The 26,969-nt window shown below is 37.2% G+C and overlaps 1 protein-coding gene across 3 annotated transcripts in view; it reads right to left on the reverse strand.

Moving 5' to 3' along the window:
- LOC139739293 (uncharacterized) overlaps positions 1-26,969 on the reverse strand; it is a 64,787-nt gene that overhangs the window by 27,204 nt on the left and 10,614 nt on the right. The window contains exons 1-2 of one of the 3 annotated variants that reach the window (XM_071649907.1): positions 2,249-2,332; positions 838-1,263 (exon numbers count right to left, since the gene is read on the reverse strand). In XM_071649907.1, coding sequence (XP_071506008.1) covers positions 838-1,072 — 235 coding nt within the window. In that variant the 5' untranslated portion in view covers positions 1,073-1,263; positions 2,249-2,332. Of the gene's footprint in view, positions 1-837; positions 1,282-2,248; positions 2,333-26,969 lie in introns of those variants that run through there. The other 2 variants (XM_071649906.1, XM_071649908.1) reach the window with 2 other exon arrangements.

Here is a 26,969-nt window from a genome sequence, read left to right on the forward strand (position 1 = left end):
ACTAGCAAGCAACAGGTTGACACAGCCCCAATCGACATAGTTGCCAGAGGTAATGTTTGAAGATTAAGGGTAGGTATGACTTGAAGCTCGCTCTCGATAGGTATTGGAAAAAAGCGCCTGTAGATTTATTTCCATTTAATCAAGAAGACAGTTACAATAATTTGTTTTCTTGTGTTGAACAAGGTTTATTTGTTCTCTTGAAATTATATTTGAGGAAAATCTTCTATACACCGAGTATTAATGTCCTTTTTTCCTCAGTTTGGTCCCAAGTTGTACTCGTGCTCCTTGCCTTGTTTTTCACACTAGTCTTCTCTTGAGATCTATGCTTAAGGGTTGTGTAGGTTCAATCGTATTTCTCTGAAGCATTTTTATACACTTTGATCGAATCTCCAGCACATCGGCAGCCATATTCTATGTTAGTAATATTTCCTTGTATATCCAAGCCGGATATAATGTACCATATTTATGATATTTTGTCATATTTCATGCTTTTTTTCATTGAGAAATATATAATGAAATTGAAAATGAAATAAAAGATGAAAAATGTTATCATTTCATAAGGATAAGTGATGCAACATCATGTTTTATTGTATTTTTTTTTTCATTGTAAATGTTCCTTATTTTATGAATTAGGGATGTCAAAGATTGAATACATTTTATGCACAGTTGCTAAACAGGACGCTCTGACTATCAAAGTGCAATAAATTGATTAATGAATATTGCGAATTTGCAAATTTTGCGCATGAAGACATTGTCCTTTAGAAGAAAAGGAAACCAAGACACACACACACACACACACACATTTCACAAACAAATCGCGGGGAATGTTCATCTTACCCATCTCCTCTGCCGACTGGTCAACTGGGTAGCTGTTTCGTAAATTCGGGACGGGTAACCTGTTGTCGTTCAGGAGCAAGGCTCTCATGACAAGGTAATCATCGAGGGGTATGGAGGGGGACCGGGGCCGTCTGATTTCTGTCGAACCAGCTGCCGGAGCACTGTGAACGGCTTGTAGGAGGAGAGCGGTTGCTAGGACAACCGCGGCAGTCAACTGGCGGAGTGCTGGCTGCATGGTGCTGATAATGATGCCCGGCGCGGGGTCGGCGGCTTGGCGTGGTCAGTGATGACGAGGTATCCTCTTTATCTCCGCCCTGGTCACGCCTGTCTCTGTCACACTTTCTTACTGTCTTTCTCTGCTGAATATCCTCTTCACAAACTCGTCAAAAGATCCGGAAGTCCAAACTTTGTTTTGCTCTGTAAACTCTGGATGAAAGATAGAAATAAAAACATGATAAGACATCTACTCGATTTTATGATGTATGATTTTCAACATCATAGGAATCTAATTTCATATACGTTATACAATATGCAACATATAGTACTCGATTCATTATTTCATGAAATTAAGCAAATTTTAAAACATAGAACACAACTATCCAGGCAAAGATCTCGACAAATTTGAAGGTGCTACAATTCCGAGACCCAAATATCATTATGCAAAATGTTTCAGTAGAAACATAACACACACATACAGATATGTGAATCAATTAATCAAATCACGTCATTTAGTCACAAATCAGCCAAACAATAATATTATTCGATCTACACCAGCCGCTCGCTCGCTACAGATCATTTTGAGCATTACCATGGGGATAATGTTTTCTCTCCTGCATGAAATGGTTAAGTCATCACACTATTTCCTGCAATTTTTGAATTTGAATTTGAATTTGAATTAAAAACAACTTATGCGAGCATCACATACATGTATAGGTAGAAGGTGAGTTGATGCATTGAGTCACACTAAAATCGGAATCGATTTTTGCTTCAGACTCCACTCTATATCAAGACGTTCATAATATAGATGATGGTATCAATAAACCACCAACAAAGGCTGGAAAAAACAACAACCAAATAATCGAAAGAGGTTAATAAAGATGAAAGACGTTAACCCCCCCCCCCCCCCATCCCCCATTCCCCAGGGGGGAAAGAAAGATAAGAACTCATTCACAAAGAAAAGTAGGCTAGAAAAAACGGCAACCTTTTGATAGGACGTGAATTGATTAAGGGTTGTGTATCAAATGTCCCTAGTCAGATATTCTGGGTCCCAGATAAAAATCGCGCCAAGCAGATGTAGGAGAACTAATTTCCCTTGCCTTATCCCGAAGTACGCTTGAAGCTACCAAGAGCAAGTACACGCCACTCACAAATCGCGCCTCGCTCTACTCCAGAATCCGAAATGAACACTTACCAAGCCACCGAATGCTTAAAGACCGTTATCTATGTGAGATACACACGCGCAGTGAGAGATGGGAGATACACGTATGCCTTTCCAAGAAGGAAGTGCTGATCTGCGAACGCGACAGGTCCTTTATATGGCTCGCGCTGGCTGCACCATCAACGCCACAGCGATAACTGTCTTCCATTGGTCGAACGAACTACAAGGACTTACCTCATATTTTTATTACGTGCTCTTCAACGATACACATAAAAATCATATGATGTATCGTCGTAACTGTAAAGTATATGGTTAACGTGTTCACACAACATACGTGAGGTGAGCACTTTGTTTGTTTGTTTGTTTTTTTCCTTATGGAAGCAGATCATCAGCAAAGTACTGTCGCAATGTGCATCGCCAAAGAGTAATGTATTTAGTTCGACACGGTAATTACAAAACAAAACGAAGCGTATTTTTCTTCTACTTCAATATGCACTTCAGAGAAGAGTCAACGATCGCCTCTCAAAGGAATTAAAGTGTTTCGTCTGACACTTATTTTGTGTGTTTTCATTATTCTGAAGTGATGTTACGTAATGTTAGGAATGATCAGAATTATGTAGTGCAGTCGTGATTTCGCCTAAAGTCAAAATTTTTAAGTGGAGATGAAGCGAGGGGCGGGAAAATAAGGGCGGAAGCATTTTACGTAAACGTGACTGTCTGAAAAAAATTGAGGGGGTGGGGTGGTATATAGCAGTAACGCATGACTTTTGTGGAGAAATCGATAGTGCGGCAATGAACGGCGTGCACAAGATCCGACGACAGTGACAGAAACCAATTTGTACAATCCGATATGTTATCAGACAGCACAGGCTTGGCGCCACCAGATGTAATAACGTGTTCACTCCGATTTATACTAAAGTAGATAATCTTATCGGAATATAGTACTACAGATTGAATTATCATATTAATTATACCCACAGCCCATTATCTCATTTCTACTTACTGCATTTGAGTGTTCCATATACTCAACGTTTTTCAAATAAACCATAAAGCATTCAAAAAAATAATTGAATGTGTGAATGCATTTTTTTTTTTAAATCTTATGTAACAAATAAGGAAAGGAATGCATATGAAATATGAGGAATCTACATGGAAACATTGCTTTTCATATAGGGCGTTGATTCCAAGAGGCTTATCTATATATTTTTTTCATTTATAGCTACAGTTGAAAGGTTAGTTCCATTTGCGTCTGTCAGGTTGGTATATATTTTCTTTCCTTTTTATAAAACATTTTGAAGTAAAAACGTTCCGCTTCGGAAGCATATTCTGTACGAAATAAAAAGGAACTGGTTTCCAGTTCCATCTCCCTGGTATCAGGAACATAGCTAGCGATATAAAAATAATATCATGCCGAGGTGACAAGTACTTAGATAGCCACATTAACACATTATCGATTGTGAAATAGTATTGCGATAAGAGGCTTCTTCACAAAATCGCAATGAAATAGCAAAACAAAAATCTGCTTCTACTAATCAACAGAGTGGAAGTTTTTGTTGAGAGTTCTGTTTTGTTTTGCCATTGTATCCGTTTGTTTTTTAATTTATTTTTGTGTTTGTTATTCTAATGTTTTCTTTGCTTCATTTTACGTCTAAAAAGATGACTGAATAGCCCATATTACGCTGTACTAGTTGGTCTTCCATGGGTCCAGTTGAATGTGAGACGAGACCACTTCATCGGTCAATGAACCCTGCTCTCTGCGATGAAGGAATGAAGAGGGATCTGTAACATGCGTTATCGATTATGACTCTCTTACACACGGGACCTCCATCTGAGGGACAGAGTGTTTTACCTCTTTTTACCTCTTGCTATGTAGAGGGGACGGTATGATTACAAAAGAACATTGCTCCTGAGGCCAGTGTTAATATTGTATCTATCAAAGACGACTACAATGTCACGAATTTGTGAATTAAAAAAAAAAAGTATTATATTGCAGACGTGTAATGATCAGTACAGTTCGTCTTTGATTACAAATAACGATGTCCATTTAAATCAGATTTCCACGACTGTGGTTTTTTTTTTTCTGAAAGCAGTGTGCTATCACACAGCTTTTAAAACTTTAATGTCGGAGGGGTATCAAAACGTATGCTATCAGATACGATGGCACGGATATTAAGATGTGTGATGAGAGTAGAGTATACAAAGTTCTATTCTACTAATAACGAAATAAGACCCCTGAAAGCGCAACGGTACACACTATATTTTATTATGTAAGCATTGGCTTGATTGTACTGAAACGTAATTGGGTTAAGTTCCGTCATAAATATGTTAAAGCAATCCATCACCAGATAGAGCCAAATGAAAACCTTTCCACTAAAATTTCACGTTTTTGCATGAAAAAGATTATTCTTTAAAGTTTTGATTTGATATAACCCATATCTTCTTATAATCTTCTTTGTTTATTTTGTTCAGGTCTAATCGCACATATCTGAAATTGGCAGGATTGGACTTGATTCGTTTTGCAATTGAACTCTCGCATGTGAGGTGACATGTTGCACGTCATTGTATAACAACAGACGTATAAAAAATGGTGAACTGAAGTGACTGACTGGTGTGTTGGCTGGGCGCACGTACACGGAGTGACATGAAGGATTATCGAGTACTAAGTATCGCGGAAGCGAACATCGAAGTAACGCAACGTCTTTCAGTTGAGGAATCACACTCGAGGAAAAACCCCAGAACGAGTGAAAGGAAAAAACAAAAACAAACAAACAAACACACGCTCTCACACACAGACACACTCAAGCAAACCATATGTTTACGTGTCTTGCCCCGAAGTGAGTATGCGGTTGTGACGTCATTTCATAGTTGAAACACATGGAGGCTTGCAGGGTGTGACGCATGATAAGTGCCCCATTTGCCGCAGAAGGTCAAAATACGCTAAGGGTGTACTATGGAAGAACGGCATAAACATACTATGTTGGTGCAATGAACATGGTTTAATGTCTTTGGTTGTATACAGTATACAGTTACTACAGTAGATCATGTCTTTATTTTTCGAATTCGTACGTGCTTCCTGATGTATTAGACGGTAAGCCTTCCGCGAATCCTTTCGATTATTTTACTGTCTGATAATGACTCTGTGATGACAGATACATAGACTGGTTCTCCTCAGTACGAAGTAGTGTCTGTCTTCCTTCCCCTTCACTTTCAATTTCCCCCTCCTTTTCATGATGGGTCTAGTTGACGTTATTTGGATGTTCATGAGTTGATTACTCTATTAAAGGTGAAGTCCAAGCGAGTTTCATAATTTCACATCATGTCGTGCATAAATCGACATCTTCATTTTTAGATTTATGGAATATATTGTGGTCGTTGAGCGGAGAAACCAATACTTTGAAAAACCCTAAAACGAATTCCACTGAACAAGGATGATGACTTAATAGCTTCCCCATAAGAATCTATGAGTAGGTGACTCACATAATTATTTCAGAAATGTGGCAATGCCATTTCATTAGAATCCCGCTTGCTTTACAAGGTCACCCGTGTAGAATTCATGCATGCTTTCTTCCTTTGTTCTGCTTCCTTGAGCCCTCACTCGTGCATTCTTATGATGAAGCTGTTACGTCATTACCCTCGTTCGTTGTGATTTCATATACATTTTGAAAGAAAATTCTTATAATTTCTCACCCCAATCACTGAAATTATGAAAGTCTGTAGCCTCAATATAACGAGTTATAGTTGTTCGAATGTAAAAGTCTGAAAAATCACTTGGAGTTCTCCTTTAAATAACGAAAGCTCTGTCGTATCTATTACTAGGCCTAGGAATACAGTTTGACCTTTGAGAAAAAGAAATGTCAGAAATCTTGGCAAAACGATTCCTTGGTATCTGACAGGGCACGGAGCAGCCATGGATAAAAGGAAATCTCTGACCAAATTTCCCTGGGATAGAAACACTTGTGGTTCCACCGCTTAAAGTTTTCACAAATGCTCCGAAAAAGAAAGGAGGACCGGAAGCCATTGCTGTTTACATCTCTCGATACGCCTTATCCTATACTCAAAAACGTTTGATGTTTGATTATGGATTTTTTTTTTGAGAGCTTTCAAAATCGTTGTCCAGCCTGATATCGATGATCCATTTTCCTGTTGTTAGTGATACCAATTTCTTGAAGAGAAGAGAAGTTATTCACACCACGCTCATGTCGAGTTTAAAACTCTTGTTTTGGAAAAGAAGACAGGTCAGAAAAAAAAAATTGATAATACTCTGAAATTCCGCGTGCGATCTCAGTTTCTTTATCAACATGATCTTCCACATGCATTATGCAATGCCCTCATTCTTATCTATAACAGGCGAATAATGTCGGATTTTTTTTCCTCTTCATAAGTTCGGTCGTTGCCCTCAACCCATATAGACGTCTCCATTGTATTTGTTTGCCTGTTTTGTTTTTGTTCTTGTAATCAAATTTATCAACACATCACAATGAATTTCAACTTCCCACGTACTATCAATAGTTCAGACGATAAATATGCCGAATGTGATTAACCTGTACATCATAGATCTAACTTGAAAAAATAATGAAGAGTGTAATATATATGGGTATAAATCCATTGTGGGGGATCTGTAGTGGTCACCGACCTTTCAATTCAAAGCATATCGCTCTCTATCTATGTAATGTATCATTGTATTTATCATCGCGACGTGAGAAAAGAGAAAACCTTACAACCGCTGCATGGAAAAAAGAAGAAGAAAGAAGAATAACAACGATTGACAATTATGGACGTTATCTCACATTATTAACGAACCCTTCTCTACTATTATTCGAACCTGCCTTAACGGCCACCTGCCGTATACGGCCACTAAACAATTCCCCCGAGAGAAAAGTCATGTTAAAGGACAAGTTCACCTTCATAGACATAAGGATTGAGAGAATGTAGCAATATTAGTAGAACACATCATTGAAAGTTTGAGGAAAATCAGACAATCCGTTCAAAAGTTATGAATTTTTGAAGTTTTTTTGCAGTACCCGCTGGATGAGAAGACTACTGCAGTGTATGAATAACTTAGATGTCACATGCGTACAACAATATAAGGAAAATATAAAGAGAATTTCACAAAATTCCATCTTTTGAAAAAAGTACACATTCCCCTAACTCGTTACCGATAAATGTTATGGGTAATATTATTCCCCCTGCCTTTAGAAAGAGGCAAGTCAATTGCTCTTTTATTATGCGAAAAAAGTGAAAATATGTTGAATTTTCTTTTATATTTTCTTTATACTGTTGTACGCATATGACTCACAAGCTGTAGTAGTCTCCTCATCCAGCGGTTCCAACACAAAAATTTAAAAAATTCATAACTTTTGCATCGATTGTCCAATTTTCCTCAAACCTTCACTGATGTGTTCTACTAATATTGTTGCATTTTCTCAATCCTTATGTTTATGAAGGTGAACTTGTCCTTTAAAGACCCTGTCTATAGAAACTTGTCTATAACGGCCACTTTTTCGTCGCCCCCTTGCATGACCGTTACAAACAGGTTTGACTGTGTATTAGAATGTCAGCATGACCGTTACAGGCAGGTTTGACCGTGTATTAGAATGTCAGCATGACCGTTACAGGCAGGTTTGATCGTGTATTAGAATGTCAGCATGACCGTTACAGGCAGGTTTGATTGTGTATTAGAATGTCAACATGTTTTCCATGAAACCGCCTTCTTTTCCCATAGATTTGAAATGGATTTACGTGTCGTTTCCATAACAACGTCCACTCTACAGGCGTTTAATCATTACAAGGTTAACTCTGCATGAACTAAACCTGGAAGTGTCGTAAAACGTTTGAAGTGATAATTTAATGTTTCTGCACATACAATCATGAAGGCGTCAAACGCCTGTTGCTATGTGACAATGCGGCCCCCACACGCTGTTGAATTGAAAGGAGCAAATTATGACGTAGTTTGAAGATACATTAAGACCATTCCAGTAATGACTAACGACGGGAGAGTGAGAGTTCCCCCCCCCCCCCACATTGATAATAATGATCAATTTTTCTTTTTTTTTTTCATGTGCTCACAGTAGCATATAGGCTTACATTCAGAAGGTAGGTGCAGCGATCGTTCTCAAATTTTGCGTGTAAAGGTGAGGTAAATAGATTTTGCCCTCTCTCGCGAAACCATTCGGCGAGATATTCTCATCAACAGCAAAATTTCATCACCGGGAGCTCAAACGTGCCCGGATGTAATACCCCCACCCCCATATAGTTTTCAACGCGCAAACCCCATAGGCGTTAGCCTATTAAGGGATATACTATAAAGATATCTCCCTTAATAAGCTGTTCAACCAATACTAAAAAGGAAAAAAGAGATAATTTTAAGGGAATATGAAAAAGATACCCCTCTATGTCCCTGCTGGCACGTAAAAATGAGGGGAATGCAATTCGTAGAACTGCAGCTCGGTAATGTCTGATAAGGCCGAAGGGTAACAGCTAGTTGTCGTTTATTCAGGGGTAATAATAGTACGAACAACTTTAGACGGAATAGAATACCAAAAACAAAAGAAATGGTACTGGAATGCTTTGGATTTTAGAAGGCCTTTGCGTAGCGCATTTCATGTTTTCACATCTCAACATGTCAGAAACAGTAGAAGAGCAAAAGAAAGACAATACATATCTAATTTTTTACAAATTCTTCATAATAAGGATTATTTTTGTTGTTTGTTTGTTTTTTATCTGAAGATGATTTACTCAGGCAAAGAGATACACCACTTTTTCTATATTCAACATTCATTGGAGAAGAATAAATTGCCTCCTAATCTAGACCTGTATAAATGACAATGGTGACTCTGTATAAGTCTATGGTCATTTAAAATTGATAAAGAATACGAAGATGATAAAGAGTCTTTTTTATGTAAAATCCGAAGGAGCGTAATGACCAGATGACGTCATTACTGTTCCTGTGTGGCATAATCTGCCAAACATCTGAACATCCAAACATCTGAATTTCCATATCTTTTTCAAGATATTAATGAAACTTGTTCCAATTAAGCAAATAGGCGTTGTAGTTTTCTAGCATGCATGATTTTCCATCAATCGGTTGCTGTGACTTTACTGTATTTGTAGAAGTCAGTGTGATTTAAAAAAAAATGGCTAGTTTTAAGGGAATGATAGGTTACCATGGTTACTGGCGACCAATGACGCAAAGGGAGATATGCTGCAGCAAACAGCATAGATTGGTAAAATGGTACAGACTATAACTATGAAAGCGTCATGGGCGTTGTCGCTAGGTGGCGCTGGTATACGCGTCTCCGTCATTAAATGGAAAACATAATAATGCCGGTATTGAATTATTCATGTCCATTTCTGTTCTTATGGAAATATTAGAAATTCATTATAAGTGATGATCCCTCAACGGTGCATACAGAGTACTTCTTGCATATCGTATTCTTGTTGTCTTAAAATTCGACGTCTCTAACATTTAGCTTCCTCATGTTATTCAATTCAATTTCATTCCATTTATTTTTCCATATCAAACACAAAAATATACACAATCACAAACACAACGTAATTGGATTTCAAATATTTACATCAATACGAAAACTGATATGACTGACAAGGCAATTCTTGATGCTCTCAACAAAATTGGACTCAAAGATGAAAGAAATCTCGAGCAGTAAGAATAAAAAAAAATCTCATTGTGTCCTATATAGTCGAATAAATTCACTTAGGTAATGCAATTGCAATGGTTGATGAAAGTTCATCTTTAAATAGTTATAGCGCTACGCGGCAGTACTATGCATAACTCAAACTCAATTTCAGCGAGAGCTGTAGCTATGAATACAGCAAATGCTCTGCTGATTGATCAATCAAGGTTGGTCATGCGTATGACGCGGAAAAGAAAATTGAGAAAGCAATTCGATGATGAAAGACATATTCAAAGCAGACATTACAAGAGTGTGTTGATGAGTTGTCGCTGAAAGCTTTTCATGCTATTAGTCGCTCTCTCTCTCTCTCTCTTAGAGTATTATGCCTACAAAGCAATAGCAACAACAACAACAACAATAGAAACATATCAAACAGAACCACGATCAAAGAAATTTCTAAAACTTGTTCTACTCAGAATGTCCGCAAAAGCACAATAGTGAATATGTAATGTTATGGCGACAAAAATATGAATTGTGCCTGCATGACCAAGCGAATGTGTTTTTTTCTCTTGCAATATTATGATTATTATCACGTGGCATTTAGTTGTATTTGCTACTTAGCGGCAGTAAAAATGGGACCACAATTATACAGTCACTGCTGAGCGTCTATAAATCAAAGAAAAAAAAATCTTCTGAGTTTGTACTTGCTTTAGATCACACAGAAAATTAAAAACTGCTAATCATAAAAAATACATGCAATGATACACGCCGTTGTAATATTATGACGTTCGCGTAGGTAAGCATTATTCATTTACACATTATGGACTCTTAATGCGTACATTATCTAAATAAGTGCACGATGTGTCCAACATTTAAATACGCCCATTGTCGTGGAGGATATTCAAGAAAGATAATTGTTTTCGCCAATTTGTATGAGATAGTGTGCAATAACCTCGTAATTATCTACTCGCTGATAAGTAGATAATTGTATTTGCTACTTAGCGGCAATAATAAAGGGACCACATTTCTACAGTCACCGCGGAAAACCTATAAATTAAAGAAAAAATAATCTTCTAAGTTTCAATAACAATAAGCTCATAAATTCAACAGAAACTACATTTATTGTATAGTGCAGATGGAAGTATAAGATGCGAACGCAAGGAACCAACAAAATGCAATATGATTTTGAGTGAGTTGAGAGTTGGTCATTCCTGTTTAACGGGGCATTCCAGATAATTTATAGAACATTTGCTTCATGTAGTACATATATCGATGGTGCCATGAACAAATTAGTGGAATTCATTGTGATTCTTGACCAGATTACCGATACCCTGAAAAACACAAAACATCATGCACTGAACAAGAGGGATAACATAGGAGCCCCACATATTCCAATAACGTAGCAACGTAATTCATTACAATATCACTTCCTTACCAAGCTCACCTGTGAAGAATCTATGCCTGCCTCCTTCTTTTGTTCTGCTTCCCAGAGCACCCAATCATGAACTCTTACATGAGGCTGCTACGTCATCATCCTCGTTCATTCTGATTTGTGATTTTGAAAACATTCGCAATCTTCATCCCAATCACAACAAATATTATTTCTGAAACTGCATTTATACACCCAGAATAAACAATATTTACGGATGTTCAAATGCAAAAATCATCTCGAGGTCTCCTTTAAGGGGTTGTACCATTCGATACGGAGGGGGGGGGGGGGGGTTGACATGTAGACGGTATAATTGTGTTACAACTTCATGCTGCAATAATTTACTTCACGCCCTACTTCACAGGACCGTGACTATGAGAGAAAAAAAGCAGGAGAAAGAGACTCATTCAAGCTTATCTTTCCGTGAAACAAGTCGGAATGAATATTTGAGCGACGTTTAGACCAATAATGATGCCTCCAATGCCTTCCGGCCAGGCCAAACACAGTTGACATAGCGATACCTCTCTTCTTCTCTACGGCCTTCTCTTCTATTTTTAACTAAATTTCGGAATTTTGAACCTTATTTCATTTTCAGATAAACGAACCTTTGGAATCATTAACATCGCCAAACTACATTAAGCTCTTGTTGATACCCTTAGCACCAAGGATAAAGTTACAACGTTAGGGTGCACGTCACGAGACCGACACCCACGAGTCACACAGCCCACGAGTCATACAGCTCACAAGTCATACAGCCCATGAGTTATACAGCTCACGAGTCATACAGCCCACCAGTTTGACACTAAGCCAACAAGGCCCACGAGACCGACACATTACGCGCCGTGTTGTATCTGTCGAACTCGTGGGCTGTTTCTGCCTACTGTCGAACTCATGGCTTCATTTGCCTAGTGTCGAACTCATGGGCTGTATGACTCGTGAGCTGTATGACTCATGGACCTGTTTTCAATGTCGAACTCGTTGGCTGTATGACTTGTGGGTGTCGGTCTAGTGGGATGACCCCCGACGTTAGGTATCTTGATGACTATTTTCGAAAACAGCAATCCAAAGACAGCTATTTTGATATGATTCCTCATCAAGCATCTGCGAATGTATAATAATGATCTCCTACTCTCCTTGTCGCTTGAACTGCAGGTACTCGAAGTCTACATTTTTACTATGCATAAAATTCATTTTGTTTAATTTTCTTCTTCATTTCGTATCATTTTCTTCTTCATTTTGTATCATCCAGAAAGACAACGCTGTTCACTTCAGTCAAGCATTTATCATTGTTCAAATAGCTCCACTGTTCGATTCAAATATCAATCAATAGCTTTGCTCAATTGGCTTGTGTTGTGAAAAAAAAAGGGATGCAGAAATAGAATAGAATAAAATGAAGTCAATCAAATCAATATCATACCGGGGCATGGAGGAGCTGTTGTGATTAATTAGAAAAGTCCATGGTTTATTTCAAGTCCACTGGGTAAATTGGCTGTTATCCCCATTGTCTATCATCTTACGAATGCTTACCTATTAAGCAATCAATTAAAAGCGAATCAAACCTTTCTAATCAAACAAGAAAAAAAAAAAAAGCTCTGTAGAAATCAAAGCCTGCAAGATACTTGCTCCAAATAAATTCATTGAAATTTATGTCAATTCAGATAAACCTTTACAAATATCGAGTTTGCATCATGTTACTGTATTAAGTTTGAATGACGATTTTTTTTTTTTAGGAATGGATTATAGTCGCTGAATTATCAGCGATTAATTTATGGTTCACAATTAGTTTGTATACAAAGCCATCTAAACATATTGATATGACATGTAGCTCAGCCGCCAGATAACCAGTATGTGGGAATGTGTTTGTTTGTGTGTGTGTGTGTGTGCGTGTGTGTGTGTGTGTGTATGTGTGTGTTGGTTGTATAATGTGTATAATGCATGTGTCCTTCTCCTTTATAGCTAATGACCATGTAATGACCATAAAAGATGCATGTGATGGCTGACGTGTTGGAATTACGACAAAAGCTTACCTGGGCATTTTTTTTTTCATTTCCAATGACACTCTTTGAGGTAACTTAGCCGAGTAACACACCCACAGCGCTTGCACGCGAGCCAAAAGGAATCTTGTTGATGTTCTCAAAGTCAGGAGAAAAAAGGGTCACGAGGTCCAGTTTTTCGGTGTAATGATAAAAGAGCATTAACTGTAGGTGTATTAAAGTGTTAAGAAAGACCCCCTCCCCCCCAAAAAAAAAGAAAAAAAAGAAGAAGAAGAAGAAGAAGAAGAAGAAGAAGAAGAAGAAGAAGAAGAAGTTCTGGAGTAGCTATATCATGTTATGTGATGCGCCTTGAACAAGTACAATGCCAATAAAGAGGTCCGCAACAAGTTATCGCTCTCAGACCAAGACATATGGCTTTCCAATCGTGGTCTTTTGCGACGTTGTTGTGAAGATTTTTGATGTGATTTGCATAGTTTGGAGCGGAACATTATGCTTGTCATGATGTGGTGATTATGGGTTGAGTCATAACAGATATGAAAATCTATTCATATACCTTGGCATATCCTTCGCCCCGTATCAGCTGTCTTTGACCAGCTGTAAATAAAGTGCAGTTCTCAGGACATGCTGGCATGTTACATCATAATAAAACACACCTTTACTCTCACGTGTTGTCCATGAACAATCAAAGAAGAAAAAAAAAACGCGACTTGTTTTCATCAAACCTAAATTTAATTTCTTGTTAAGAAAGTGATATTTTGAAAAATTGTATGAAAAACAATTTTAACTAATATATGAAATTTGTTTGTATAAACACAAAATTTTAGAAAAAACGATATTTTAGTTCATTCGTGATTGACCAATCACAGACGTTTTGATCATCGTTGCTGATTATGGCGATCATGTTTACTTTGTTGCTGATAATAATATAGAACAAACAAATAACCGAACAAGGAAAGTCTGGACGCAAAAAAAAAAAAAAAAATTGTAATTCGGTTTGATTTTATGGAGTGGATGGATGTTTTGTAATGTTTCCTTTTCAGGGTCAACGACTGGACTCCATGATTACGCATTTCTGAAAAGTAACGTGATGAAATACTTGAATGCTTGTTGTTCTCTTTTACTATGATAATAAGAATATCAACCAGTGTCATGTATTATCATCCATACAGAGGATTTTTAGAGCCCAAATCAGGGGCGGATCCAGGAATTCTGTAAAAAAAAAGGGGGGGGGCGTGACTAATATTTCTGGTGCCACTTCCGGGTTTCATTTCATTGTTTTTCTTTTTATTTCTTTTGTTTATCACGAAAAATAAAGGGGAGGGGGGGCGTGCGCCGGTTGCGCCCCCCTCTGGATCCGCCACTGCAAATACAAGTGTTATTTTGTCGACGCACCCCATAACCTCCCACCCACTTAGAAAGTTTGTTGAACTCGGCCAATATTTTTTGCCGAGGCGACCAATATTCAAAGTATTGGACGGCAAGAGGGGGATTCCCCAAAGTTTTTAGAAACTGCACCATGATTGGTTGAGATATACGAGATGACCCAAAATAATATCACTGTCTTAACAGGAAATTAAATTTAGGTTTGATTAAAACAAGTCGCGGTTTTTTTTTTCTTTTTTGTGCAGGCGACGATCGATCAGCTCAGCGCTACTGCTAGATAGCCCGCGATATACAAATACATATAGCCGGCCGCCGCTTGCATTTGCATGCATGTTACGTTATGTGTTAATTCGATCTTTCACGATCTACGGCAGATGTTACGTGAATCGTGTCTCAGATCTCGGATACAAGAATATATTCTTTGCTAAAATCCTCTGTAGGATAATAATGATAATATTGGATGTCCTATTTTCGGTTAATACAGTGCAAGGAAATATTGGACTCGTTAAGCAAAATATTGGACTCGTCTTCGACTCGTCCAATATTTGTCCACAGCTCGTCCAATATTTCCTTGTATTAATCTCAAGGCCATCCAGGTTTATTATGATCGGACATCCGAGTATTTAGCGACGACTGGAGTGAAAACCAACCAGCTGATCAGTGAACGAGAGCCGATTTTTTTTTTTAATCTGCTTTTCTTCCATACTCAGTAATTAGCTTTGAAATTTCATGACATTTCTGATGATAGCCACAAGAAATATAATTGGTAAAATACGTAAAAGAATGGTAGATCGAGGATTTTGCACGCCGACGTAGTATCGTCTGTATTACTACCTATAGATTTGTATACACGGTATAAACATGCACGCACAGCATTCACACCGATTCACACTCCAGCCCCGCACAGTCTCATGTACTGGACAGGAGAGCTGCTTGCTTTCACTCCAGCTATGCCGGAAGGGGCAAAATAAACCAAAAGCATTCATCCCTTCTCCTCAATCTCTCCCTTCCCATTTAAGCGCTTACCTCATTTTGTAATCAAACTCTTCAGTTTTAAACAATATCTATATATTAATGGAAAAGTGTGCCGTATATTTCACTTTAAGTATGGATATCTCACCAAGCGCGATCTGTTTTGTTTCTTATAGAAAGTTGAAATTTCCAACCTGGTTGTGAACACTTAACACCCTATAGGTTTTTTTATGTCTCAATCAAAGTGATCATTATCACCTGTGGTAAGCTTTGTGGAATAAATGCTAGCATGTAAATGGATAAATATGCTAATAATATAAACAGAATGTATGAAACGGTAAAAAATCAAGCATTTACATGTATAGTAATTTATGATACTTCTGCTTTTTTAATTTATGTGAAATTTATTCATAAGAGAGAAATGTAATAATCAATAGAAATTCAATTGTGCACTTGCCTCATAAGTTGTCATGTATTTTGATCAATTGGTGTGATGCCTTATTGTTTGTAAAGTAGTTCAACTCATTCTGTAAATCTACTTTTTATTTTATTTAACGTATGCTTCTTGCACATGCACCTGAGTCTGTTAATATCATCCCATCTTGGTCACTTGATTTACATTAAAGTGGAATGACACTCATTAATAATTATAGCAAAAATCGGATTGTAACGTGATTTCAGACAAAAGGTACAAGCCTATAGCAAGCACAAACAGAAAATGTTACTTTCATTGTCATTTTAATTTCCGGTCATGTTCGATGAACGCGCTCAAGCTTGCCTTTTCTCTCTCTCTCTCTCTCTCTCTTTCTCTCTTCCATCACTTTTATTCAAGTGGACCGAAAGCTTTAAGAAAATAAAAGACCCCGACGTTTTATATATAGCCAAACGAAGAACAACGCAGTTAATGTCTTTGATAGCTGTTTTTAACATATACACACAAATCAACCTTGCAATCGCTTTGCGCGCGCTGGCTCGCAAAGTCAAATGGATATCACATGTGGCATGAACATCATAATGGGGTGCCGACAATCCATTTTCTTTCGTGAAAAAAAAGAAGCAACGTGTTGATTATTGCCATTAAAAAAAACTGAGGCTTCCAATTAACCTAATTGTCTATTCTTTTTGTAGAGATCTTGATAATTACTGCGACCTTTCCCCCTATTGGTTGGAAATAACGGGAAAAGTATGCTTGACGTTCGTCACAAAACCTTGGGATCACAACTCCATTGAGATAATGACGTCAGCAACCAACAATGAAAGAAATGTCAACCCGTCGAATTTGAACAGGCTATGAAACTGTTGGTCGACCAAAAGGACATCAGCGTATGTTGCATAAGAATTTGTCCTTCAATTTCTTCTTGTTCTTTTAGATCTGAGAGATATCTTCCCAACAGTGAACATGCAGGGTAAAGGTTTACACAGTTTCATGTGCAATAATTATATCATAATGCATTTAGGGTTGTAATCTATGTTCCTATTTTCATGTAGGTATACCTGTAGTGCACTATACCATAAATATTAAGCTATCAATACATGATCAATCAGTGGGTTTTCATCGAAAGTGAATGAAAATTTGGTATCGACCTTATTGACAACTGTGTAGTACACATCCACGGCAGTTAGTACGCTAGTCATCTGCGCAGTGTATTTTGAAACAAATCCATCTTTAAGAATTTACTACTTTTTTGTGAGATACATTAGAAGGATAAACAAATATACTAGATTGCACTGTTTAGAACTAGAGGTGTAATTACAGATTAATCTGTGACAGAAATTGCACGGAACATTATCTTCATTTCAATAGTTGGCCATTTTTAGGATGTAAGTGCATATATGGCATATTTGTGTAATTTTGTATATCTGACGTTATTAGTTTACAGTTCGTAATTAGTTTACATTTCGCAGGTATTTTATTCCGAAGATTTGCAATACCGAAAACAAAATAAGATTCGTAATTCCGCAGGTTCATCAATACGCCAGTTCTCTTCATTTTCGGATAAACGAAACTTCATAATAACGACCATTATTTCAGTTTCGGAAACAACAAACCTTCGGTATAACGCCAAATGCTTTGAGTATATAAAACGAACCCTCTTTCATTTGCTGATTTATAACGAACATCTACAGGTATATAGGAATAATCATGTGTGTTAAAAATGTGAAATAATGAACCTTCGGAATGACGAACCTCGTTTCTTTGTCGGATAAACGAACCTTTGGGATAAAGACCCTTATTTCATTTTCGACTTAAAGAACTTTGACGGACTTTACCCATATGATATCATGTACATTTATGTGTATGGGCAATGTGTAAGTAATGAACATACAAGGACATTATTGTTAATTAAAACTCACCAGGTAAACGGCCACAGAAATAAGATGATGTCGTTGTTAATCTTATACGTGCTTCTGGTTTGATGCAATTTTCGATACAGACGCGCCACATTAATTGCGATTGTGTTACTATATCCCTAGAAGATACACGGAGGACCTAACTACATGTGCATCACCCGGGCAAAACTTGGAGCGAACGTTATTAAAAAAGCATTGAGTGCTTGTGGTAAATAGGATCGTGTTTCTCCGCTGGTAAGCCGCAACTTCGGATTAGAATCCGAAGCAGTTTCAGAAAAGACCACAATCGTGAAAGGCAACCGAGGCGAGTATTATCAAGATATTTCAGCCTGTCTGGCGCACGGACTTGTCTCTTTCAGCTCGTAACTTCATGAGAGTGCATTACCCGAACCATTATTGCTCAATGACCCGACCATGTAATGAGTCCTCCAAAGTTATCTCAATCGCACTCGCAAACTGCGATGTTTGATGCTTGATGTACGGGTATCGAGCCGAGTGCACTTGTTGATGTGGGGTGAATGACGGTATAGTGAAATTAATAGCTGAGAAGCAAGATAAACGGTTCCCCCGGTATACTGATGATTCCCCTACACGTGATTATTCCAAGAATAAAACTTCCGTATAACAAAGCAACACATATTGAGTTCTGTAAAAGAATACATGAATATAAATGCACAGTATTTTTACTCCTTTACAGGCTGATGTGTATGTAGGTGCGCTCGCATGGACGTTACAGGACCTACCTGTGTAATCATATTAGTGCTATTCAAATGACAACTGATAAATCATTTAGAATGAATTATTCCCTGCACTTGTATTGGACATTATCTAAATTTAGATGCTGTTCTTATTTCTGTCGCGGTTATAAAGTCCCCGTCAACTTGTCCTTTCACATCTGAAATTAGATCACACAGAATCTACAAATGGACGAAGAGCCAGAAAACAAAACATCCTTGGAGAGTGGATGATCTGCTTTCTACGGTCCATTTCCATGGTAGGTGTCAAATATATAATTGGAACCAATCAATGTTTCCACCTGCGCACGTCCGAGTTCTGCTTCCTAAACACAGAGTGCAGTTTCGAAGATTCGAAAAATCGCACAGTATTATTTCTTTTCATCTGCCAAGACGGAATTCTTTTAATGTATAAGAATCCTGCAACCAAGTCCCTCATGTTAGATTTGCTGATACTTCCCCTGCTGGAAAGAACACAGCGTCCCACAGTGTGAGAACCTCAGTGTGAACACAGTATGAAATCTCTTCACACTGTTAAATTCAAGCATTTTAACAGTGTGAACACAATGTGATTCATCAATTTACAATGTGAAACAAAGCATTACATGTGAACACTCTGTGAAAACCACACCACAGTGTGAAATCATCTTCGCACTGTTAAATTCGAGCGTTTTCACATAGTCGACTATGTTAGCACACTGTGTTCTTTCCAGAAGGGTAAAACGAAACTATTGTGTCGTTATAAAGAAGTAACAAAATAAAGGGTTATAATCTATTGTTGTATTCATACCATATCATCATATTTTGTAAAAGATGTTTCAACTACTTTTCTTAAGAGTGTTTGGTTAAGCCCACAAAAAAAAAAATCCAAACCAAGATTCTACCTGTGACATCATCTTCAATCTTTGCAAGGTCTACTATTATTAACAAAAGGACATTCGAATGCACCTTTCCCGAGACTGAGCATATCTAGCATGTTTCTATGTTACTTTAACAAAAGACATTGCAGAAGAAGCCACCTCCCAGCTCACAATCGGACGTTTTCTGAACGTATTAAGAGCGTTCCAAGTTGGTTCTTTGGATGTACATACGTTTGGTTAAAACATTTTTACGTCTTTTGTGGAAGGTTTTGGACGTTTACAGCTGTATAAACCGTTCAAAGGGTCGATAAAGCTCTTTCATATTATATTGCATAAGAGGTTTCTCATTATTTCACCAAAAATGTTTAAAATCTGACGTCAGGTCTCAACCAAAACTAAACGATTTCTTTAAGACGTTTTGAGAATGTTCAGAAAGCATTTAAAGAACGTTTAGAGAACTTTGTAAAAACGTTTAGAAAAACCTTGTAAGAACCTTTTACGAAATTTTACAAAATCTTTGAAGGACCCAAGCCAACATTTCCACTCGGGGCCCATGCATCCGGGTAAAAGTAATGGTTGCATTCGGCATACTATCTAGTTAAGAGATTATACAAGCACAATCTGGGATTGATGTGCCCTAATCCTAATCCCATATAATCCTATCCTGTCCTTAATGTCATACCACCAATACCTCCTACATCTTATTGCTAGCTGATGTATCTGTATCAAATTTCTTTTATACACCGGCAAAAATGTTGTAATGCGTGAAGACATGGTTACTAAAATCAAATCACACATACACACGCCTATTAAACGCAATTTGAAGTTGTAAATAACTGAAGAATAACGTAAGTACGATGACTAGTTTTAACACAGTTAAAAAGTTTAAACCCAGCTTAAATGCTACAGATTTCATTGTCTTTTAGCATAGATGGTATTCATTTCATTGTCATCCATTTTAGTCAGCACTGATTTTAGTAGCTTTCATATTCAAAATTTTCTTACTTGAATATTTAGAAATATGTATAAACATTCATGATATGGAAACCAATAGAAGACGTGGCAGACCTACAAATAAAGAACGTTTTCAAAAACGTTCAACAAAGACGACGACGTAGCAGACGCAATAAAAACGTTTTGTGAACGTTTATGAACGACGAAGACGTAGCGGACCTAATAAAAACGATTTGTGAACGTTCTCAAAACGTTTTGCGTGTACTGGGCTGCAGTTCACCAGGCAGTTATCAAAGCAAGGTACTGCTCGTATATCACAGTGCTGGGTTTTCTCCTATTATTTCCTCCTCCGACGATGTTAACTGAATAAGATAACAGTAGAATGTGGTGCCATACATATGAAAATGTATTAATGTTTGCCTTATAAACATCAAGGTTAGATACATATGACAGCATAATCGTGTCAATATTGTGTGGGTGTCATCAGCAGGCTTATGGGAGTGTACAATTTAGAATTGATTGAACAAACTGATTGAATAATGTGATGTTAAATCTCATGCCAGTTGCCAAAAGAAGTACATGTAGTAATTCCCGTACGAGATATAGGCCTTAGTTTCCAAGCTGATGTTTTGCTACGAGATCAGTCAATATAAGTATCCAAAGTTTTATTTCTTTGAAAAATGTAAGATTTAGAGACGACAAGCAGAAGAAACTTTCATTTTAGAAAAATATCATGTGAGTCAAGTTGGAATGACTGACAGACAGACAGACAGACACACACACACACACACACACACACACTCATTTGATTATAGAAATGAATACGTATATAATGAGAGAGGGGGTGGGGGAGATAGATAGATAGAGATCGTATCAGCTTAAACTGGAAGTGAGTGCGTTGTCAAGAAAAGAATCCTTAATGATAATCGCCAGTTGTTCGAGAAGAATTTATGCCGTATATATCTTAAACAAAATTATAATATGAAAAAGAAGAAAAACCCTCTGCTGCAAATCTCTGCGGAAGCGGAAGTTTTTCTTTCTCATGTAAAGTTCCCTGTGGCGCAGATCAAACATTTCCTCCCGCTGTCACATCAGAGTGGAATAAGAGGGTCTGTCCACCACCTCTCCTCTTACCGCCTACTGGTGGGCGATGCATTTTGTTTCCTTTTGTTCACTTTAGACTCTCGCAGATGGATATTTTCGTATCCTTCTCATCCCTTTGCGATACGCGATACCCCCATTAGCAAGCGAGAACACAGGAGAGGACACGGACAGATTTTGAAAGGGGTATCATGTTCAGCCCATGTGATCAGAGTTGAGTAACGATGATTAACGAAGAAATAAAGTGTCCTCACGCGTGCGAGTACATGCTGCAGGTAGACCACCGTTTGGGCGCCAAAAATTACGCACGGCGACGCAGACAAGACGTGATCACTTGAAAGCAACGTATGACAGTACGCATCCACTCTTAGTGCATCCGGCGTATTCCTTTGATCTTGGACTGGTATACTGAGCTATTCTGGGTTCTTTTAGCTTCCTGACATAAAATACTCGTATTGTCAACTTGATAGGTACATCGACTGAACAACCTTGTAGTTGATAACTGAATGAACACAGTGCCTTCCAAGAAATTTATCTTGACAGAGATCGGTATGCATTGTTGTGTGTGTGTGTGTGTGTGTGTGTGTGTGTGTGTGTGTGTGTGTGTCTTTTACCTGAAGGTGAGATATTTTCAAGACAGCGGTCTATGGGACCCAAATGCGGTAGAAATGATGATAAGTCCACTGACACTGCTCCCCTCATCGCCAAGCCTAAATGTATGCTCCTTCTTTCCAAACTGATCAAAGTAAATGAGTTCTGAGCAGATTCGAGCACAAAGAAGATCAGATCATACCAAAGTACATCCAGCTTGCCATCTTCACAGTTTATTAAAGATCTTAAATCTATTCCGGTGTGATTGCATGGTCTATACTTATGTCTTCACGTTTAAAGGTAGGGGATACCTTTTAAAGACCTCCCAAAATGCAGCAAAACATTAAATATGAACCTCAGGGGACTTGCTTAGGCCGCTGCTTAGAAATTTGGAAGTCAACAGTTATCTAAAATTTGAGTGATGCACAAAACTCAACTACTCAGTAGTTCTGTATGTCAGCCACACTTAAGCCTTTTTGTTGCAGTCTTCTGTATTTGTTATCTACAAACACAAATCTAAAAGTACAAGAGCTGATGTAATAACATATAGAGTGTGTGGCAAGAATGTATATAGAACTGTTTGTAAGTGTTGATGAACTTTCTTCACAAAATATACATGATGGACACACATGCGGTGCATGGGTCTGCAAAGGTAGCCTAGTAATGTACTGGAATTTACGGTGAGCCCCGAAAAATATTCAATTCAAAATCTAACGGTCAAAACAATGTACTAAATGTTACCTTCCACTTTCAATACTTTATGGGAGTTTCTAAAATGATACTCTCTTCAACATACCACTGTATTTATACAACTCTTCATTTAAAGCATGCAAATGGGATTCCCTACCTTTAAGACAAATCTGCCATGGCTATATCTCAGCAACATAACTCGTCATTAAAGGCATAATTTACCATTTGTGGATGAAACAAAAACCAGCTTTAGTGCTTCAAAAGAGTTCTAAAATGTGAGTTATGGATTTGAAAAACAAAACAAAAAAATTGGAATCAGTATAATCAAAAATATGTATTGTTAAATATACAAAATATGAACAATAAGTAAGATGACAATGTTTCTAGACTAAACTGTCTACAGTCACGACAATTATTGTTTATTGCGATATCCCTTTATATTTTAGGCTTTATAGACAATTTTTACATGGTAGGATTTTTCTGGTACAATTGACCTACACTATGCATCAAATGTGATATCTTCAATATTTTTTAAAATCACTGCTGCCAAAGGTAAGAATTATCTTTGAAACGGGCTTTTTTTTCCGTTTTGGAAAAAAAAATCCACCTTGCATTATTCTATATATTTGCTTTTTTGCTTCATTGCCATGACATTTTTCATTCTATCAGGAAACCATTCCTCTTGATTATAAACATTAATAGTTTTAATAAACTCTTGTATTGAAGTTGTATTTATAATGCATGCATGATGATGGTATTTATGAACATAATCGTAAAATCGATGGGATGTAATTATGTTTCTGGTAATTGCTAGTGGTTACAAAATAAAAAAAAAATGTCGCTTACAAAACGACGAATAGACTATTTTTAAAGTTACCATTAACTTAATTGTTAATTTTCAAATGAGACTTCTTTCTTCAAGGTAACAATTAGTGTATATAGTTAGCTGGGACACGTTGCCATTCCACTGCAAAAATTTCCTTGCGTGGTTTGCCTAGAAATCATTAAATCAATCAGTCTTTCCAATCATTAATAATCTGTCATTGAAACCTTTCCATCAAGATTTCTTTTGTCCGCGTACAGTCATGATTAATTCTCCACGCAAAGCTACCAAAAAAACGTCATGAATGAGCGGGCGATATCACCGACAGGTACTATCAGTCAACGAGCTATGCTAGGCCAAAGTGGAGGTGCTGGATTCATTACGCGGCCGTCGCTGCGGACTTTACTGTCTGACAAACGTTAAGTGGCTCTTGTACGCAGGAAATTGCTGTTTGTTTTTTCTTTATGGACGGTCGGAGCGACGATGGCGTTTTTTTCCTCCGTTCCCAGTCCTTTTGCTTAAAGGAAACCGGGGTTTGCAATGAATTAATCCCAATACATTATTTGGAGCCATCGGTGAAAATCTGCACCAGCCTTTCAGACACGCGTTTCCAGCTCAGGAAACGAATTGACAGTTTTCATGAGTCATGTAAGCAAAATAGGTTTATTATCTCTTGGAAATCGTTTTTTTGTGGAGAGGAGAAAAGGGGCAGAGATGGTTTTTATTTTAACCCCCGCCGAAGCTATATTTCCCCAAAGTGTTTGCCAATTATTAGATGACGCGTGATAACACAGTATGATATAATGTAGAAGAAAGAAGCCGCACAGAAAATTAGTTCATATATCCATTATTGACACATCGCAAGAATCTCAGTCAGTGCATCGGCGTAACCATGGTTACTCAAACACTCTATACATCCTGTACGTTCCCTTGTATGTATTTAATTCAATGCGACAGGTTGACCAATGGATGAAACCATGCTAAAGGTGCTCAATCGTTTCATTTATTAACACGCAGTAATAAAAAAAGCAGCACTCCAAATTGGAAAACAACAAAGCAAACATTTCCAATGGCATTGATAAAAATGGTACACAGTTCTCTTAATAATAGACAAAATCTCAGTCAAAAGACATGCTGTACACAAACACTTAGAGTAAAACATGAATGGGGTGATCGTGCTTTTTCAGTTATGGAATCAAAATTGTAGAATCAGTTACCTATTCAGTTAAGCCGGGAACTGTCATCTACAGAGTCATTCAAATCCAAACTTAAAACTTATCTGTTGCTCTCACACTGAGGACTGTAATTGCTGTATGTCATTAACAATATTGTATTTCTGATTGGTACATGTTATATTCTTTATTTGGTATATATTTGTTTTTTGATTGCCATTTTCTTCTTTGTTGGCATGTTTGAACATGTATATATGCATGTATATATATCTTTTCATTTTTGAAGCGCCATGAGCACTGAAAAGTGGACATGTGCGCTATACAAGTAGCCACTATTATTATTATTATTATTATTATTATTATTATTATTATCATTATCATTATTATTACCATTATTATTACTCTTATTATTATTATTATCATTATCATTATTATTATTATATAAATTTGCGACTCTTTAACCAATGTAATAATTGTATCTATGCATTGCCGGTTTGGGGTATTATAACGTTGAGTGAATGAAAGCGGAAAGGCAAAACGATTCTTGTAGTGAAGACAAATTTCCATATTTCTTTTTCTTCAGTGGAAATGGGAGTGGGGACATCAACATAAAACTAAAAGGACAGGCATGAATGTCAAGAAGGTGTCAGGCATTGCAAACTCTTGCAATTTGTTTGTGATCTTTTAAACGTCATTAATACATCAAGCCCCAGGAGAAAAAAAAAATGCAGCAGAATTTGTCCTTTTATTGAAATGAAATAGGCATCTCCGAATCTTACTTCATGTCATATTTTGAATTCACAATATCTACACAAAGTGAAAAAGATATTTACCAAAACAACAACAACAACAACAACAACAAACAAACAAACAAACAAACAAACAAACAAACAATCAGATGGAGGTACAGGAACTTAAATTTTCTAGAGTAAGTGCGCTGCCAATTCAGGAACCAGCTATACATTCATGACATTTAGAAATTAAGATCCTTTAGAATATTCTGCTCCGAAACAAGCAATCATAATAAATGAGCAACAGAAAGCTCAAGTAAAGAGAATACTCGAGGATATTAATATGACTCTCATTCTTGTCAATATGGGATATCTGCAACTAAAGTCGTTAAAATGCAAGGAAATGACAGAAAAGTTATGTTTTTAATGACTTTTCAAGAATATTTCTCGTTATGTGATAATTGAGGGATCACTGTAAAGGTTTTATCTTACTCTGTATGATACAGGATTTACTTTAAAACGTTCAAAAACCCCTTTTTATTTATTTTTTTCCAAAACCGCAAGTGAATCATTAGCAGAGAATAGTACAAGATACGGATTCACAGTAATTCTTGAACACCAAACCAAAGGATTTGTGTGGGTTCTGGGACTAAATGTGTTAATTAAACACTGCTCATTGCAGTTGGGATAAAACCAATCCATCATCCCGTGAATGTGAGGCAAATATCCATGGAATACTGACAGGCGCAGTAACCTGCGGATGAGTTTTTTTTTGGCAGTTCGATGAATCATGGTTTTGAGATGCAACAGAAACATCTTTTTTTTTTTCATTGTTCTTAAGTCAACTAAAATAATAAACAAAGGCAAGAAAACGTGGCTTGTTGTCTTGAAGAAGAAAAGATATAATTATGTATATGTGTATATATGTCAAAAGTGTTTACTGAAAAAAAAAATGCATATTGCATATCAGACATAGCGTCTAATTTGACAGCTTTGTAGACATCATGATTTATGATGGGGAGGCTCTTAGATACAAAGATACGAAAAATACATCGAACAATGTCGAAAGTAAGGGAATATAAATGATTTAAGAGCTATACGTTTTTCTCAACTTTTTTTTTATAGGATCGTGTTTTCCATACCGTCCATGGTTATATTACTGCATGCTTATCATTTCCAGTATCACACACTTGGAATGGTTATGTTATTGTACATACTTGATAGTAATTATTGACAACATCAAATACCGGAGAGGTGGGAGGGGGAGGGGGGACCGTAGTTTTACCAAGCAGCTTACTCTATCGTAATACTATATAAGCTGCTATCTTGTTGCCGTT

Source organism: Diadema antillarum, unplaced genomic scaffold, assembly GCF_040938485.1.
Source record: "Diadema antillarum isolate AM-2024a unplaced genomic scaffold, OU_Dant_1.0 seq00000793_RagTag, whole genome shotgun sequence".
NCBI classification, from domain to species: domain Eukaryota; kingdom Metazoa; phylum Echinodermata; class Echinoidea; order Diadematoida; family Diadematidae; genus Diadema; species Diadema antillarum.